Raw genomic sequence first — 19,108 nt, 5'->3', positions numbered from 1 at the left:
ACCTAGTTGGGACAAAACACAATGTACTGAGGTTTGTGGTTACACGGGGCCCGCGTAGATGTGTGCGGGTGCCTTGGTGTTGTAGGTGATGGGGAGCAAAATAGTGACTGTGATAATATGTAGATGGCACACTTAAAAAAATTTTTTTTTCATGTGGAGGTCATTTGATTCTCCAAGTCCCAAAGCTGGGACTGCCCTGGTCAAAAGAGAAATACCCGATAAACATATCGGCTAGCAAGACCCTAAGATACATGTTACTTCCTTCTCTCCTCTTCAGGTATTCCAAGGCAGCGCAGAGAGATTCAGAAGATGTTCTTTCCAGAAGGCTTACTGAAACGCAAATACCAAGGGACCAAACTGCTGAAAACCAAGGCTAAGTGCCCCTTCTGGTTACCAGGAAGCTCCCAGAGTGGGGTGAGACTCTACAGACAGAAGCTCCGGGTTCTTTGCAATCTGCTCCGGAAGCAATGCATTCGACAGCGTACAACTCAGACATGAGAGCATGGTCAGAAACTCCTCAGAGTATTTCAGACTTGACTTCAAAGCACTACAGGCAGGAGAGAATATCTGGTAGCTGTGGTAAGGGTTACTCACCTAATTAAAGTGGAAGGGGCATTTGGGAGGCAGTTTACTGAGGAAGTCATCTTTGCAAAGCACAACTCGGGTCACATCACTCCCCCGCTACCCACCCGCCCCCCCCCGCCCCCCGGCCATGGCTCTCCAGGTACAAGCATCCATCCAACTTGGCATTCCCGACCTCGCACAGGAGAGTTTCTCCTTCCCTTCTGAGCTTCTCTTTCTCCAGCTTGGATCCTGCCCCTCTGTAGTCCTAAGAGCTGCCATACAGGCTACTTGAAATTCCCCGAGGGGCCCATTTTCCTCTCACACCTCCTCAAAAGGACACAAACCACTGTCTGTGCAGAGTTGAAAAGGCAACGGGGAGCAATTTTTCTTAATTTGTATACCAACAATATTGGCAAATGGAATACATAATTCTTCATATCACAATCTGACGCTTTCTTGATTGAATTGTCTGCCCCTGGGGCGGTAACTACATTAATTCCTTTACTGCCTCACGCAGCAATCATGGACCCTGAAGAGACCCATATTTACTATTTCTAAGGGATTCCAGGCTCCACACCGCTACAAGTAAAACCCGAAAGTCTTTGATCAGAGATACACAAATGGCACTTAAAGGAAAAATCTATCACTTCCTCATGACAACTGTGAAGTAAAAAATTACGACCAGAAAACAATTTAAAAAAAAAATTTCTTGCAAAAGGTACAACAGCAAGGAGGCCTGTGGAGCAGCACCCAGAATGAAAAGGCTATTGCTTACCTGGCCATAGGTCCAGTAGGAGCTCTGACACCTGTCTGAAACCCCGGAACAGAAACACTCGTCACAACCTTTATGATTATCCTCTTGCAAATTGAAGAAGCCGGCTTTACAGCGACCGCAGTCCCCACCTTCCACATTCTCCTATAAATAGAAACACAGATGCCCTTCAAGATGAAGAACTGCCTCTGTCTAGTTCCGTTCAAGGAAAATGTAAACTGTCCATTCTTCAGTTACCCCCCAACCATATTGAAAGAATAATGATATCTTGAAAAATCTGCTCAAAAGCTCCTTGTTAAGCTATATCCTTCCTAACCACCCCGATGGGAGAGGTTACTGGACACGAATCTCCCAAGAGCTACAGTTTTGATCTTCACGGATGTCACGAGCGTAAGTGCCAGGGTCAGTACAGCAGGGAGTGACACAGGGGGGAAACGGACACAGGTAGGGTCACCGTTCTCTGTTGTTGAACCACTTCCTCTCAGAATACATGTTATGATAAAATCAGAGACTGAACTCTCGGAAGCATAGCAGCATGTTGATATTATACCGATGGCAAAACACTCTCCACATTACATATTAAAAATACATACACTTGAGGCAAGAGTGAGGCCTGACAGGGCGAGAAACCGGAGCAAAGGCCCATAGATTTCCTCCGTGCAACTAAGCAGAAAAAAAGGAAAGTTTTTCTTGGTTAATTTTCACAGGGTTTTCTTTAGTACATCGGAGTAGCCAGTTAATCATACAGGAATAATATGGGAAAAATAAATCTCGTTCGGTGACGGCTCTCCAGATTGGTATCATTAATCCTGGCCCCAATACACTGAAAAATTATTTGTTTATAGATGGGCCTATATCGTGGACTCAGGCCAGAGAAAGCTGATTATCTGGTGAAAAACTGGGAAGGCCGCAGTCTCTCAATTTAAAGAACAGTTCATCTTAACTATTCACTTCTAAATGAAGGCTCTTGGCTTTCTAGGAAACAGATTCTCCGTATTCCCTAGACCCGCATTTGCTCCATATTCTTTCTCTCCCTTGGATTCCTTCATCACCTTAATTCTGAAGCTTTCCTTCTCCTTAAGGAACTTCTCTTTCAGCTGCATTCCCATAGGCTTTTGTACATTGTTTTATTAAAATCATCAAAAAGGCACAGCTATATCTTTTGAGATTGTTCTCTCCGGTTAAATACCATAATCCCTCCAGAGGTAGAAGCCGTGTCTTATTTCTCTAGAACCAGAAGATGGCGGGGTTCCTGGTACAACATTGAGCACCAGTCAAATAAAATTGTATTATTTTAAATGAATCTCTTGGTGGCTGTGTTTTTCCTCCACAGCAAACTGTTGTGCACATAGTAGATAATAAAATAGTCAATAAGATAGTTACAAAATAGTTTAATAAAACTATTTTTTGAATAAAACAAGATTGGGCAGAAGATAGGGTTGATAAGATCTGAGAACGGAGGAGAAAAAATAGAAAAAGAGTGTGACAAAAATCCCCATAATTGGTAAAAATAAACAAAGAGGTTCTCCTCTTGGCGAGAGAATAACTGATTTGAAATTAACTTTTTTAGTCTTAATTTGTATGACCCACTTAGGATCCCAATCACTTCTCTATGGCTGGGAACCTAAACAAAGGGGTGTCTCTGGGCCCGTTTCACATGTCAAGTTTTAGCATTCTAATATATACACAAATTGAATTATTGCCACAGACATTCTTGCCAAGTTTTATTTCTAAGGTAGATTTCAGATATTCAGAGATGATGACTGTCAACAAAACTAATCAAACTAATTTCAGACCTATGGCAACAAATAAATCTCAAAGCCCTGAAGTTGAGAGGACCTTCAGAAGAGTATACAGGCTGGAAAGATGAAACATCTCCATGATTATAACTTAGCTTACCCTGCTGAGGACACAACAGAGCTGTTCTGCAGAATGTGCTCTTATGGTCTTGGTCTAATTCATCTACTTTTCATTTAGTCTAATTTGAAAGGTTGTAATACCACTTTTCTGAGATTCAGACTGAGTATGACAATTTGCAATTTTTAGACATTAGTTACCTTCTCCTTATCTCTGTTTTAGCCTGGCAATATAACCTTGAGAAGATAGGATTAAATGATTTCAATAGTCAATTAATTAATAACCTGAACCAACACATTAGAGTAGGAATTCTAGGGACTCTCAAGATGGATAGGTCAAGGTCTCTGTCTTTAAAAGTCGACATCTAAAGCTGGGTAAAATGATACATTTATAATCGACTCTAATGCAAGGTGGAGTTGGATCATGCATCTGAGAAATCAATCAAACTGTGGGAACACAGAGGAGGAGGGATCGATCCTGCTACGAAGGCTTGAGGAGAGTTGGTGACAAAAGTGGGATTTGACGTAAGTTTTGAAGCATGGTGTAAAAATGCAACCTGTTGGAGGAGATAAAATGAGAGACCCATGCTAGCAGAGATACCGGAAACAAGAAATAATCCAAAAAGTAGAAGATTCACTCAGCATTTATTCTTTTACAACAGACATACTGAATATTTGCTGTATGCAAGGGCCCACACTTGGTACTTGGCTTCCGGCGTCTCTGCTCTCACGTAATGAACTTTCGAGGCTACTCTGAGATAGGGATCGTTTCTCTTAGGAGTCGGTAAATCATTGCCAGTTGTTCTACAGGAGGTAAATCAAAAGAACTGTACTTGAGGCACTGAAGTTGGTGGGAACAGGTAAAATGTCTCAGAAATGGAAGACGCTGTTACAAAGAACTCTTTCATCACCATTCGGTGGAGGAAAGGGTTAATTCTAAAGGCTTGGCGTGTTCCAACAACACACATTCTAAACAGAAAGGACCACCCCATGACCAGCTCCTGGGAGATCACCCATAAGCCCTTGTGCTTGATAAGAATTTTTGGATACCTGGGGCCGGGGGTCACAGCAGACAGTTTATGTTAACAACACCATCTACGGTGGATGTCTGGTTTTGTTCACCTACGACCCTAGGCCATATTTATCAGCTTACAATGCAATTTATGGTGAATGCCTACTTTTGTCTAGCTGGGGTCCAGTCAGGATGTATCAGTTCGATCTCTGGGGGAACAGGAGACTGGTCAGTCATAAAAATGCTTCATACCTGCATGACTGACTTCCCAGTAAAAATCCTCACTCGCAAGACCTGGGTGAGTTTTCTTGGTTGGCAATATTTCACAAGGCATTGTCACACATTGTTGCTGGGAGAAATAAATAGTTTTCTGTGTGATTCCACTGGGAGAGGGTAACTGGAAATCTGCACTTGGTCTCTTCTGGACTCGTTGGTCCCTATGCACCTTTGTCTTTGCTGATTTTAATCTATATTTTTTCACTGTGGTAAACCATTACTGTGAGTACAACAACTTTTCAGAATTCTGTGAGTCCTTTAAGTGAATCACTGAAAATGAGTGTGGTCTCGGGAGGCCCCCAACACACCGTGGGAAAGATAATAGGATGTTCATAGCTATAAAAACAGGTTACCCAAAGTGATAGCTTTGCTTTGTTTGTTGTGATAAATCTTCAAGCCAAAATTTCTTAGGCCTTTTTACAAGTCCTCAAGCTAATCCTATGCTCCATCTCTAGGCTCACTTCGGGCCCCTTGATAAGTAGTGATCAATTTCTGTAAGATTTGCATAGCATGTCAGCTTCAGGCCACAACTTTAAGTTTCTAGACTCCTACTTATTTAGACTTGAATTTGCACCATATTTTTTCCTTTAGTGAGTGGTAGCTAGGTTCATTTGACTGAAAAAGTTCTTGTTTCTGATTGTTCTCAAGTTCTATGGTGGACTAATGCTAAGCCAAAACTAAGTAGCAAATATGGTGGATATAGTGCCAACTCCTATATCTGTCCTCATGGCATAAGTAAAGGGCCTTTCAAGGCTGACAGAAAGATGAATTGTGGAGAAAATCTTTTTAGGTCACCATACCTCTGCTTTCTGGGCATGTCTCAACTTGTATAGAATCAATTAGTTAGAACAGGTTTTACTCCCCTTTTTCCTTTTCTAATCTCCCCTGACAGAGTATATCTCAGAGTATATCTTCTTTAAGGATTGTGTTTCCAAAGTTTTCTTTCAAGTGAAAAAAGCCTCAAAAACAGTGAAAACATCATGGTTGGATATTTAATATATTTCAGAGTGGCACAATTCAAACACAGAGGCATAGTGTTCCAGGACTTAGACTGAACATTTATAGAGAAGAGTTCCCCACCTTCTAGCGGTTTGCTAATATATCCAATCGTGACAGCTCGGTTCCCAATTCTTTTTATGGGTTCCAAGGTACATAACTGCTTTTTCAAAACTTCTTAGTGGTTCATCAACAAGGCCATCCATGAAGTGGCTGTGATTATAGTCCCAATTCATTTCTGGAAGATCCCTTTGATATGAATGGTTCAGGACTCAAATTTTTGATTCTCAGATTGAGAGTAAATAATCTGCTTTACAGGTAAATTCCTTGAGCAATTTAATTTACTATACTGTCAGTATCAAATTATTAACAAAATCTCTCTACATTATCTTTCACTATTCCCTTATTTGCTATTATTATTCACCCATTCATCAAATGATTGGTGGTCTACTACATATACAGCATTATACGAGATGCCAGAGGGAATATAAAAATGTTCTGGAGGATTATGGCAAAGGAGGTAAGAGTGTGGACAAATAAGTGTACCGCAAGGCAGTCCTATGCTATGAGTCATGAGGCCATGCTAGGGGTCAGACACCAGATTCACCTCCAGAGTCCTCCATCCCTCTGAAGAAAAAATAAAACAGAAAAGTAAGACAGGTGTGAAAGGAACTGATCCTAAATACCTAATAATAATGGTGAGTTTGCAACATCCAGCCCGAATGGTATTTTAGTCATTAGGAGATTCCTCTCTCCTTTACCTATCATTCTATTACTTCTTTGTACTGATCAACTTCAGAAAGGGTTAACATATAATTCAGTATAATTTTTAAAAGTTGTTCTGTTTATTTAAACAAAACGGGATTCTCATCTGTTCTCTCTCAGCATTCAAATGAACAGCTCTTGTTAATCCAGTAATTTTAAGATTTTATTTATTTAGAACCTAATAGAGTTCAATTTTTTTTGTAATTCACAAATTTATAGATCACTTTTACACCAAAGCCCATGATATGAGCAATTTCTGGAATGCTCCCGGCTTCCACTCTAGAGATTAATATTCCCTTATATCATCATATTTTCCAAAAACCAAATATTCCACTTTCTTGATTTCTAAACCATTATTCTAGTTGGTTATATTAAAATAACTAAATAGCAACTAATACTAGTCAATTATTTTTCTACTGGTAAATAATCCCTGTAATAAACATCTTTATTCTTACATATGCTGATGATAAACTGTGCCTCTTCACTTTGGACCAGCTCTTCTCAGACTAGTTTTTATTATCGAGCCCCTAAGGAGCCTAGTTCATTATTTTTTTTCATAATCACCCCACCATGAAATCTTCATTCCACAAATATACTCTATGTATGGATGCACTGTGTGAATATGTTTGCCATATACATAAAACGAAAGTGGTATTTTCACCCCTCTTAGAACCAATTTTCATCCCCTTAGGGAGAAATGCGTGCTTTAGACACATATTTCTATTGAACATATTTAGCTGAGTAGATAAGTAGATATGTTGTGGCCCAACCTGCAAAATATGTATAATAACTGCCCCTTTTCCTTGGGAGTCTTTTCCTCTAAAAACAAAGCTGAATTAGAAAAGTCTTACTAGGCTATTTTTTCTTAAAGTCAGATACTGTTGGGTTGACACCAATTTTCTTTTTGCTAGAGTTTCCTGGGCACAGGCTCTCTCTAGAGAAATAGTCACAATCCTTTCCCTGTATCCATTCTCAGGAAGCCGCCTTCTTATAAATTAGGTACAACTTCGGCAGTACATGTTTAACTGTGATTGTTAGTCAACTGGGAATTCTATTGACAAAGCTACCTGGAGAATCTCCTGTGACATTTAAGTTATTTTTCGTGATAATTGCTCCAGGAATGTTGCAGTCAGGCTTGTTTTTTGGGGCGTTTGTAGTCAATTACAGAGTTTCCTCTGTTATGGCCTTCATTCTAATGCATCCAAGTATTAAAAGAAGTTAACAAAAGAAGGATAATTAGCTAATTAGCAGTATTTGTTTAGCACTTACTCTTTAAATACACTGTTCCATGGCTAAGTAATAAGTAGTTGGTGGTTAGGAAGAGAGAGAGAAGAAAATTCGTTCTCACTTTGCACAGGTTTAGCATTTAAGATGAAAAAATTGATTAATACAGTATTTTTCAACTGTAGCTATGGCAAGAGACAAATTCTGGTATGCGCTTTTCATGCTAAAAAAATTTACATCTGTAATTTAGATTCGGGATCAAATATATAAATTGAATGCCTTTTGTAGAAATGCCCAGGGTTTGAGTCTACCAAGTTAATGAGGTGATCGTTCCTGTATATAAATGGAAAAAAAGGAAATACAAAACCAATAAAAATCTTAGCACACATCATGAAAATCCTATTAGAGGAAAAGAATGGAAACTTACTTCTACTTGTAAAAAGGAATATAAATAAACAGAAAAGATAATTACAGGTATTTATGGTTATCCCTTATACTTATACAAGGCTTCAATGTTTTAAATTATACCCATTGAGAGTTAAGCAAGAAAGATGTAATATCGTCATTCTATAGATTAAGAAATATGAATCAGCCAATTCAAGTGACTTTCCAATCTTCAAAATTGTTTCATTTTCTTTCTTCCTTCTTTTTTTATGTATGAGTCACTGTCAGTTTCTTATTGATCGATGAAGAAAATAAATAACAAAAGCGAGATGGACATTAGATTGCAAGTTGTGAAAAGATCATAAAGAAAAAGACAAAAATGTTACAAGTGATTACAGCCAGGGAATTATTTCTATCAGGGGATCTAGGATCCCAGCTTTGCTAAGAAGGTGGAGATGAGCCTTGAAAACTGCCTGGCTAAGCAAAGGACCACGGCCGAGTGAGGTTTTCCCACCCATCTAAACAGACTCTGAAATTCCAGAAAGAGCTTGGTGCCCCCAAGGAATGTAAGCCAGGCTGGAAGACTGGGACTGAAGCTCCAGAACATTCTGGGAAGATAACTCAAGGTCAGATCACAGAAGCTTGTGGGCCAGTAAGGACTTAATGGGAAGTGCAGTAAAAAACCCAAAGCAAAGCATGATGAAAATATACACTTTGATTTCTAATCTTTTACTTCACTATTTATCTTTCTATTATAAGACTCTGATAAAATAAAAGCACATGTTCCAACCTAGATCAAGGTCAGTTTATATTATGTATCAGAGTCTGCAATCCAACGGACTTTGAATGGATAACATGACAGCGAACTTCAAAAGAGCCAATGTCTAGCATGTGGTATTTAAAATAAATACCAAGAGTCCGAACAGCATTGACATTCAACTGACTTACATTCATCTGAGAATGCTTGCCTCTTGTAATTCACGAGAAGATAGAGGAACTTCAAAAATTTTAATAATGCATAAGAATTAGTATTTCCATGTCTTGAGCTAGCCCTGTTTCCATATTTCAAAATATAATGAGGATGATGTGCATCAATATCATTGTCTAAACAAGGATATAACAGGAAATCTATGTGTAAAATTGATAGTTGTTGATACATATTAATTTCATTTACCTCTTTTCAAATCAGGAAATCTTTTTTCCCCCTTTGATTAAAGAAATTTTAAATTAGGAATTCTTTTAAAGCACCAGAAAAGTACATATGACAATTATTCATTTTCCGTAACCTAGAGGTTAAAAAACATTAACATTTTTCCATGTGTGCGTCAGATATATTTTTAAAGGAATACTTAGGCACATTTGAATCTCATTTTACTTCTATGCTAGCCCCTTCTCCTTTTCTCTAGTTAACTACTCTTCTGAAATTAGTACATATCACATCAGTCCATGTATTTAAACATTTCTAATTTATATGCGTATCCACAAAATATAAAATTGTTTTATTATGTCTTACAACTTTGCACAAATGATAGCATCGTGATGTTGGTTTTCCTCACTTCGCCTGAAGTCTCTGAAATTTATCAATGTTTAGACATGTGGATCTATTTCAGTCACTAAACTGTTTCTTGTATCAGATTTTATGAATATATTACACTTCATTTTTCTTACTTATGGATATTTCGGTGTTTTCTAATTTTTATCATAACAAGTAGGTACATGTTGAACATCTTTTATTGGCTTCTTTCTACAAATTGTGCAAGTTCCTTCAGCGTGAATGTCTAGACGTGCAGTTGCTGACTCACAGGACTCAGTTATCTTAATGATGCTAGATGCACTGTTGCCTTCTGAAGGGCCTACTTCTAATTTACCCAAATGACAGCAGTGGTAAGCATTGCCATTTCTCCAGATTTTCACCTGGATTTGATATTATGTGCTATCTTCCCATTTAAAATTTTATCTTATGTTCTTCAATTTAAAAATTGCATCTCCATTTAAAAACACCTGTTTCTACGTATTATACAGTTTTTGTTGCTATTCTGAATATTGTCCTTACATTTTCTAATTGGTGAGCACTGATATATAAGAATGCAATATATTGCTTTTTATAGGCTGATTCTTGCATTCTCTAAGCCAGAGAACTCTCATCTGCTTTCAATATTCTTCTCGCTCAAGTTTTCAATGCAGTTGGACTGAGAGTGGTAAGCTCACACAGTGATCGGATATTTGTCTCTAGAACCTATGATACATATTTGTCTCTAGAACATTTGATATGATATATACAATAAAAATATATCTAATACATTTAACATTTTTTTCTCTCAATCTGAACTAGCTCCAAGTTTTCTACTAGGAGCTTTGGTGGCGGGATTTCTTTTTTATCTTCTTCAAACTGAAAATATTTAATTTTCTTTAATTCTTGACAACTCTTCTCTCCATCATTTTTCGATATTCTTTCTCACCTATTTCACTTAGTCTCTTCTTTGGTGACTACTCTTACTTATGTTGAATTTTATCCTTCTATTAGGCATGCCACTTAGCATCTCATGTTGTCATTTCTTTACCTCCCTATGTCAATTTATAGGTAATTGCCTCAGGTCTGCCTTTCTAATTCTCTATTAAGCAGTTTCTAAACTTTTGCTCAGCCCACTCCCTGAATTTTAAATTTCAACTACATACAATTTTTATTTCTAGAAGTAAATGATATTGACTTCTTTTCCAAAGCTTCTTATTTTACTATAGTGCCCTATTTTGTACTGTTTTTTCCTATTCTTTTATCTTCAAATTAGATTTTTATGATTATACAGTTTTACATATTTTAATGGTTAATATGATAAAATACACTTATGTGCTTTTATGTTTATACAAATTCTTTCAGACTATCTTATTCTTCTAGTTTTTAGTGAACAAACATCCTGACTTCTGTGGCTTCTGATTTTGTTTTGTAGGTATCATCCTTTTGTGCAGTGTACTGCTTTGCAGTGAGCTCATCATCAGGTGAGGATACACTTTCTTTCCTGTGGGAATGCCACTTGCCTGACTTGTTGAAGAATTCTCACATAAAGGGAGGATAAAACTGACCCCGTTCCCATGTGGACACAGGACTGTGTATTTGCTTCCTCGCTACACACTAATTTTTTCCCCACCAAGAGCCCAAAAGGATAAATAAAGTTACTGTTGCCACTGCCAGCTTACAGATGGAATCTTCTAGTGCCTGTTTCACTGTCAGAGGACAATTCTAGAGTCCAAGCATAAGGGAATTCAGTTTTAATTTCCTTCTGTGAGTCCAAACCCTAATGTCAAGTCCTAGAGAGTCCATTAAATCTCCTAGCGTTTACCTACATTTTTGGGATAAGACCAGCCTCCCACTTCCCCCACCCCATGACCTTTGTTGTTCAGCTTTGCTTGGGCTTATGATTAACTTAGATTTCCCTCTTGGGTCTGACATCTAAAAATTTCCCTCTCTTCCCTGAATCAACATATTACACATTTATTTACTTCATTTCATCCAGCACACTTGCATTTGAACGTGACAGAGGGGTGTCCATTTTTCTCAGTATATTTTTACCAGAACGTCACCTATTTAAAATTTACGATAGAAATACATTTAGATCCAACACTTCATAACCAAGTGATTTCTTAAAGTGTCTACATACTTCAGTAAGGATGGTATTTCTTCCCAATGACAATTATTTAAAAAAATTAATAGTATAACCGAATAAATGTGCACGTGTTTACTGGTTAATATGCATTTTGGATATGAGCACTTATATCATTTTATTTGAAATTAAGTCTCCAGTATCTCAGCCACTCAATGAAGTATTGTTAAATACCATTTTGATAGATCCATATTGTTTCAAATAACCACCTGACACACCTATATCAAATTGTGCTCTTGTAAAATGGAACGACCGACCACATTTCTTCAACATTAATAAATGCCTGTTCAGTATTTAAATTGCATGCATATTTTGTTGGAACACTGGGTATTTATTATTCTTATAAACAAGAGGCTATTGGTACTTAATTATAGTAAGTTATGTGCATGCATATTGTGATACAGTTCATTTGCTATACGCATATAATTAGTGATTTTTTAAAATTATGTAGATGTCTATTGAAATCTATTTCTGCAAGTTTTTATCCACCACCCCCAAACAAGTTTTAGTTTCTAAAGGCTTGTAGTCATCTATTTAAAACATCACACAATTGAAGGGGCAACTCTTTTAATGATGCTACTTAATTATTCTTTCATGATTTCTTAATTGCTGTTTATTGTGTTTTAATGGTCTGTGTAGAGCTTCAAGTGTCTTTATAGGAGGCATGTTTCTTAACCAGGAGGGCAATCACTCTGTACTAGACGGAGGCAGGTGGAGAGCCTGCAGAGGGCAGGCACTAGCTCACGTGCTTTCGCTTGCTCAGCGTTCTGCTAGTGGCTTAGCTCTCTCCTTCCAGCCTTTCTCTCTACATTTACCAAAGAAGGAAACAAAGTGAGGCCTGCATCCCTCGCTCTCTTGTCACTCTTCCTTGCAAATACCAGACCTCTCCAGTGTATGAACGGTAGGTGTATATGAACACATTCCCTGTCTTTTTTTCCAGTTTGCTTTCCTGTATTCTAGAGACTCGGAAGATTTCTCTTCCATTTTAAGCTCAGCTTTTCCTGTCCTTTACCTGAACAAGTGATGAAAGCTAAAGATTTCTGTGGAGTTTTGTTAAAGAAATAAAATGCACACAAGCTACATTTTGGTAAATATTAGAAAAGATGAACAAAGCCCGTAGGATTGTCCAAAAAGACACACAGGATGGATGAAGAGCCGAGGTTTCCTTAAACAAGCAGTCACCCAGAGACTGTTGCACAGTCTTGGTCTACACTATGGCTATTTGTCATTTCAAATAATATTGGATTTTTTTTTAAATTATTTATTTTTGATAGTCATACAGAGAGAGAGAGAGAGGCAGAGACACAGGCAGAGGGAGAAGCAGGCTCCATGCACCGGGAGCCCGACGTGGGACCCGATCCCGGGTCTCCAGGATCGTGCCCTGGGCCAAAGGCAGGCGCCAAACCGCTGCGCCACCCAGGGATCCCCAAATAATATTGGATTAAAGTGTACTACCACCTAGAAAGTTTACTATATTCCAGGACATGACAACTTTTACTGTAGATCATGGACTTTCTGCCACTTAACACAAACAGGAGTTGTATAGTTTCAGTAGTCAAAAAAAGCCCCTAAATTTCACATGATGTAACATACACCTATTTTGCAACTATTATGATATTTAACTTATTATTTCAGAGTTTCCTGTCCCCACAAATATATACATCACATCTGCACTAATACTTGTGTTATACATTAATGTTTGTATGCACAGACACACATATAATAAATGTAAGCATGCAATTTATAGCTTCCTAGGTAAGACTAATGAATTAATAAAGGTTCTGAATAAGGTTCCAACCGTGACTGAGAACAAAGAAAAGAATAGGTAACATTAATTATATCAGTATGGCATTCTAACTTTTCCAATGGATTGATCATTCTCTCAACTAATATAGATGAAACGCTTAATCCCAATGTCATGGAACTGATTAATATAGCTAAAGGAAATCAGTTCTATCATTTTAGACTTGTTCATGCCTCTGTTTCCTCTACGTGCATAAGCTGTAGGTGTTGTAATGCATCCCCTGGTATTAGCCGAGTATGCACAACAAATAAAGTCGTATTTCTGAAAGTACTCTTAGGAGGAAATAGTGAGGCTTTAATCAATTCCACTAGGGCTTCTTATATTTTTTGGTAATAAAACAAAAGAATGTGAATACAGTATTTTCAGACAATCCGGGTCTAAACTTCAGAAGATTATTTAAAAATCCAGAATGTAACCCCGGGTAGAATTATTTTCAGAGTTAGATACAAAGCTATGGTAGATTTGAGTGTATAGTAGCCTTAAAGGGTTGCTATTTGTAATGCTGTATATTTTTAAATTAACAGACTAGACAGGTAATGGGAGAAGAGGGGTTTTCACTCTAAAATGACACATATTCTTGGGGTCACCTGTCCTTCTTGAGTTTGTAGACTTTCACACAAATGGGAGACATTTTACAGCAGTGAACCTGGTTGTAGGAGTTATAGGAGTGGTCAATGTAGAAGAGATGGTGGATATTCACAGGAGAAGTTGCTACAGTTTGCTTAATGCCAACAGACAAAACAGAACAAAAAAGCAAAGGAAAATGTCTTGACAGTGGGCTTTACCGGTATATATGACATACCTTGCAGTTACAAGGTCCGAAACAAGGGTCCTCATTTGTGCTCCCGGCACCACTGCAGTTACAGGGTTTGCAGTCTGGGTAGCCAGTGTAGCCCCTGGCACATCGGTCACAGCTCACGCCTCTGAAGCCAGGTTTGCAATGACAAGACCCAGGCGCCAATCCTAAGAGAAGACAAGCCACATATCAACAATTTGAAAACAAATATAAACTGTAGCTCCTAAGGTTCTCATTACAGCAACGTTTAAAAGTCTATTTTGACACAAAAATTGATTCACGTATGTCAACAAAGAAAAGTTAAAACCACAGGGTACAGGTTTCATTAGAAGCTGGCTACCAGTTGCTAAGACAGCATCCTTTAGGTATCTCTAAAAATACTCGGAATGAAAAGAAGAAAGATAAAAATCTCGAAGCATCTACCAAAACTGAGGCTACAGAAAAACTGTCACAATGATCAAGGACTGATTTCCACAACTGACTGATGACACTCAAAGAATAAGCAGTGACCTGTGATAACCTGTTGCTTCGTAACTCGGACTATCACAAGACGGAAAAGTGCCCGGGGAGTAAAAATATACTCTTGACCCCAAAATTAAACAACAATCACTAAGTCTGACATCACTGATTACAACATCAGAAAGACTGAGAGTTCGTGAAAATAGACATTTTGGGGTAAGACATAGAGGAAAATGAAAGCAGTTTACATTTCTTTTTCTTCTTTAATAGAGAAATGCAAAAGACAATTTCTATTTGATTAGAAAAATGGAAACACAGATGAATAAATAAATACAGGTTATTGACTTTCAGAATCTGGAAAAATACAAGAGGAAATCAGTAAAATACAGTCCACTCAAAGAAAGAAAAGGAGGGGACAAACAAGCACAGAAACATTAGAAGGGGAAGACCCACAGCAGAAGGAGAGGAAGGCTGTCAAACCCATATGCTAGTCACATGTAAATGAGCTCATGGTCTTACTGCTTCTGTTAAAACCATGGGCATGTAATGCTCAGAAGACAGAAGCAAAATTATAAGAAATATTTAAAAAAAAAGAATGTAAATCTACATTAGGAGAACAGAGTTGTAGTATTAGGAATGGCGAAAGTAGAATCCAATTAAAATAGATTCATGAGGGGGTGGCTTAGTCTGGGAAGCATCTGCCTTTGACTGGATCAAGATCCTGGGGTCTGGGGTTGAGCCCCCAGGGCAAGCTCCTTGCTGAGCAGGGAGTAGGCTTCTCAGCTCTCCCCTTGTACCTCCCCCTAGCTATCCCTCCCCTTCTCTGTCTCTCAAATAATATATAAAATCTTAAAAAAAAAAAAAAAGATTCACTAGGACAAGCCCTCATTTTACACTGATGACAATACAATAGAAAACATGATTTATTATGTCTGTACTCCACAAAAGCATTAATTTTAAGTACAAAAACATATAGACAACAAAAGATTTGGGGGCTCAAAGGGAAACTGGCCAAAAGTCAGTGGCTGAGAATGACATTAACATACCCACTTCAAATATTTGTAGAAGAATTAGCAAAAAAAGACATAGAAAAATGTGAATCATCGACTATTGCTGAATTACACATTATATTGTATAATACTATCTATGGTAGCTCATCATTAATCTATAAAAATGTTCAATTTCTCAAAGCAGAAATGATTTGTCTTTTTTTCTTAACATAAATTGCTACTTCTATATTTGTAACAAATTCCATACTAAGTTAGGATTGAAGTAATTCTAAATATCAAACATGTTAATAGAATCATACAAAATTCCATCACCCTCAAAATTAATAAATAAGCAGTTCTTCTTATAACTCTTGGGTAAAAGAAAAAATCAAGATTTCAATTGTAATTAAATAGTTTTCTAAGTAGAACATAACAGCAGTGAGAAAGGAACTTAGCAATGTCTATGGGTTGTAGAAAAAAAACGTAGCCCAAAGTAGAATTTCAAGCTTAAATACATTTTTAAAAATGTAAATAAATTTTGGGAGCCTCTGCCTGGGTGGCTCAGCGGTTAAGCATCTGCCTTCAGCTCAGGTTGTGACCCCGGGGTCCTGGGATCCAGTCCGACATCGGGCTCCCCGCAGGGAGCCTGTGTCCCCCTCTGCCTGTGTCTCTGCCTCTCTCTGTGTGTCTCTCATGAATAAATAAAATCTTAAAAAAAAAGAATAAATAAAATATTCACAAAATTTTAAAAAGATTTTTTAAGATTTTATTTATTTATCCTTGACACACAGAGAGAGACAGAGAGAGAGAGAGAGAGGCAGAGACACAGGCAGAGGGAGAAGCAGGCTCCGTGCAGAGAGCCTGATGTGGGACTCAATCCCAGGTCTCCAGGATCAAGCCCTGGGCTGAAGGCGGCACTAAACTGCTAAGCCACCCGGGCTGCCCTAAAAAATTTAAATTTTAATTCATGTAATTATAAAAAAGAAAAGAAAAGAAAAGAAAAACCAAAACAAATACCACAGGAAAGAAGGAAGATTTCAATAATAAACAAAAAGAAAATAAGGTAAAGAGAATCTTAAAGATAATCAAAGATATCAAAAATGCACATATGATCAAAGATTACCACAAAAATGTCATAGTGTCAGTAGTTTCACAGTGTGTTCAAAACTTGAAACTCTTCCGGAGTGTCTAAAACATGGAGAGCTATGTAGTTTAGTGTATGAAGCTAGTAAAAACTTGGTATCAAAATCTAAGAAATATAACCCCTAATAAAAGTGATAATAGGGATCCCTGGGTGGTTCAGTGGTTGAGCATCTGCCTTTGGCTCAGGGCGTGATCCTGGAGTCCCGGGATCGGGATCGAGTCCCGCAGTGGGCTCCCCGCATACAGCCTGCTTCTTCTCCCTTTGCCTGTGTCTCTGTGTCTCTCATGAGTAAATAAATAAAATCTTTAAAGAAGCTGTGATAACAGCTAACAAAATAGCACTTATTTTATGCTAGGCATTATGCTTAGCACTATATACGACACATGGGTTAATTAGCTCAAAACCTCAATGTGAAGTAGACACTACTATGTTACCCTTTTTACAGATGAGGAAACTAAGCACAGAGACATTAATTTATTTGCCAAGACAGCACAGCTGGCAGATGTCCTAGCCAAAACCAATTTAGCGTATGAATTTAGATAAGAAGATTCTAAATATAATACACACCAAACTGAATCTTAAAGTACATTAAAAGGATCTTCCGTGATGACAAGAAGATTTTATTCTGATAATTTATTTTATTCTGATAATTTAAATATTGTTTAATATTAAGAAATTCACTTTTTATCATATTATATTCATAAGTCAAATGGAAAATAAATCTGAAAATTTCACTAAAGGTTGAAAAAGCAGTCCAAGAAATTAACATTTACTTCTCATGTTAAAATCCCCAGACATGGAGACTGGAAGTGTAGATGTATTCCATACAACGGCCATGTCTGTCTTAACATTTATTAATGTTGTGTATAATGTTGTAATATTGTAAACTAGATGTCAAAAGACCCCTCTTGGTCAGAACAATTGACAACACAGTATAAAGTTAGAGACAGACAGACAGACAGGATGGTTGTGCTGGTTTAAAATAAGGAAACTCCTTGAAGACCAGAAACCACAATTTTAAAAAAAGAGAGAAGAAGAGATTCTAAAGAAATAAGCTAGCCCTTAACCGGTATCTTTCCTGGAGGTGACTGACTAACTAGACTAGAACACAGAGCACAGTTTTATGGATCAAAAGACAAATTTTAGGTATTACTCAAGCTGGGAGATCATACCAGAGATTATATATATTTAAGGATCCTGAAAGGATAAACTAGGAAATACACACGTACACGCACACACATACGCATGCACACACACACATATACACACACAATCATGGAACATACAAGCAAAGAAGAACCTAATGAGTTAGTTAGAAAAATCAAAACTCAAAATTAGGTTCATATTGGTAACAAAGGGTGCTACTAATAGATACAGAATATAAAATAAATATACTTAAGGTCTTTAAAGAAAAAATGTATTAAATATAGACCTATTTATTTATTTATTTAAGATTTTATTTATTTATTCATGAGAGACACAGAGAGAGAGGCAGAGACACAGGCAGAGGGAGAAGCAGGCTCCCTGTGGGGAGCCCGATGAGGGACTCGATCCCAGGACCCCGGGGTCACGTCCTGAGCCAAAGGCAGATGCTCCACCACTGAGCCACCCAGGTGTCCCAATATAGATCGATTTAAAAGAGACTAGTGGAAAAACACAATACAGCTAGAAACTCCTTTTATAAAATATACCAAATAAATTCCACACTGATTGAAGAATTAAGTATCAAAAAATGAAATAATAAAAATTAAGAAAATGAACACATTTGTCTAATCTTGGGAAAGATAAGAGTTTTAGAATTCTAAAGGCATATAAGACATTCAACTAAAATATTCATATATAATAATCTTGGCATAATGTCTTTATTACAGCTAAAGAAGTTTCTGAGTTGTATTGGCGATTACATAAAAATTTTTAAAGTTTCACATATAAAAACATCTGAACAATAGTGAGACACAAAATCTGGAAGGTTTATAACAAATATAAACATACGGTTGTTAAAAAAAAACATACGGTTGTTGTTTTTGGTATTTAAAGAGCTCTTACAAATCTGTGAGGGGAAAACCCATCTTATACCAAAAGTAATCAGTTTTCTGATAATCACATTAATACCACAGAATACCGTTTCCCACTATCTGGTCACCCATACTTAAAAGTCTAAAGCATCGGACCATAACTTAGACTCTTCCCTAAGAAATCATCAGGCTAAACATGAAGATAAAAATGTATCATGGGAATGTGTCTGATTTTGTAACTCAGGTCTATACTGAGTAATATATATCTAATTATAATATTACAAATTTTGATCACTGCATTTCAATTTTAAAATTAGAAGAATTGGATCTCAAACTAAATATAACTGTACATTCTTTGAAAAGATAAAGATATAATTGATAGATATTGCCGAGTGG

The 19,108-nt window shown here is 37.2% G+C and overlaps 1 protein-coding gene across 3 annotated transcripts in view; it reads right to left on the bottom strand.

Annotated features, from left to right (window-relative positions):
* LAMA2 (laminin subunit alpha 2) overlaps nt 1-19,108 on the bottom strand; it is a 580,308-nt gene that overhangs the window by 316,829 nt on the left and 244,371 nt on the right. For all 3 annotated transcript variants that reach the window (XM_041737419.1, XM_041737425.1, XM_041737408.1), the window contains exons 10-11: nt 14,112-14,272; nt 1,340-1,480 (exon numbers count right to left, since the gene is read on the bottom strand). In XM_041737419.1, coding sequence (XP_041593353.1) covers nt 1,340-1,480; nt 14,112-14,272 — 302 coding nt within the window. The remainder of the gene's footprint in view (nt 1-1,339; nt 1,481-14,111; nt 14,273-19,108) is intronic.

The sequence above is a fragment of the Vulpes lagopus genome, chromosome 2, assembly GCF_018345385.1.
Source record: "Vulpes lagopus strain Blue_001 chromosome 2, ASM1834538v1, whole genome shotgun sequence".
In the NCBI taxonomy this organism is placed as follows: domain Eukaryota; kingdom Metazoa; phylum Chordata; class Mammalia; order Carnivora; family Canidae; genus Vulpes; species Vulpes lagopus.
This window is presented reverse-complemented; position numbering and strand designations above follow the sequence as displayed.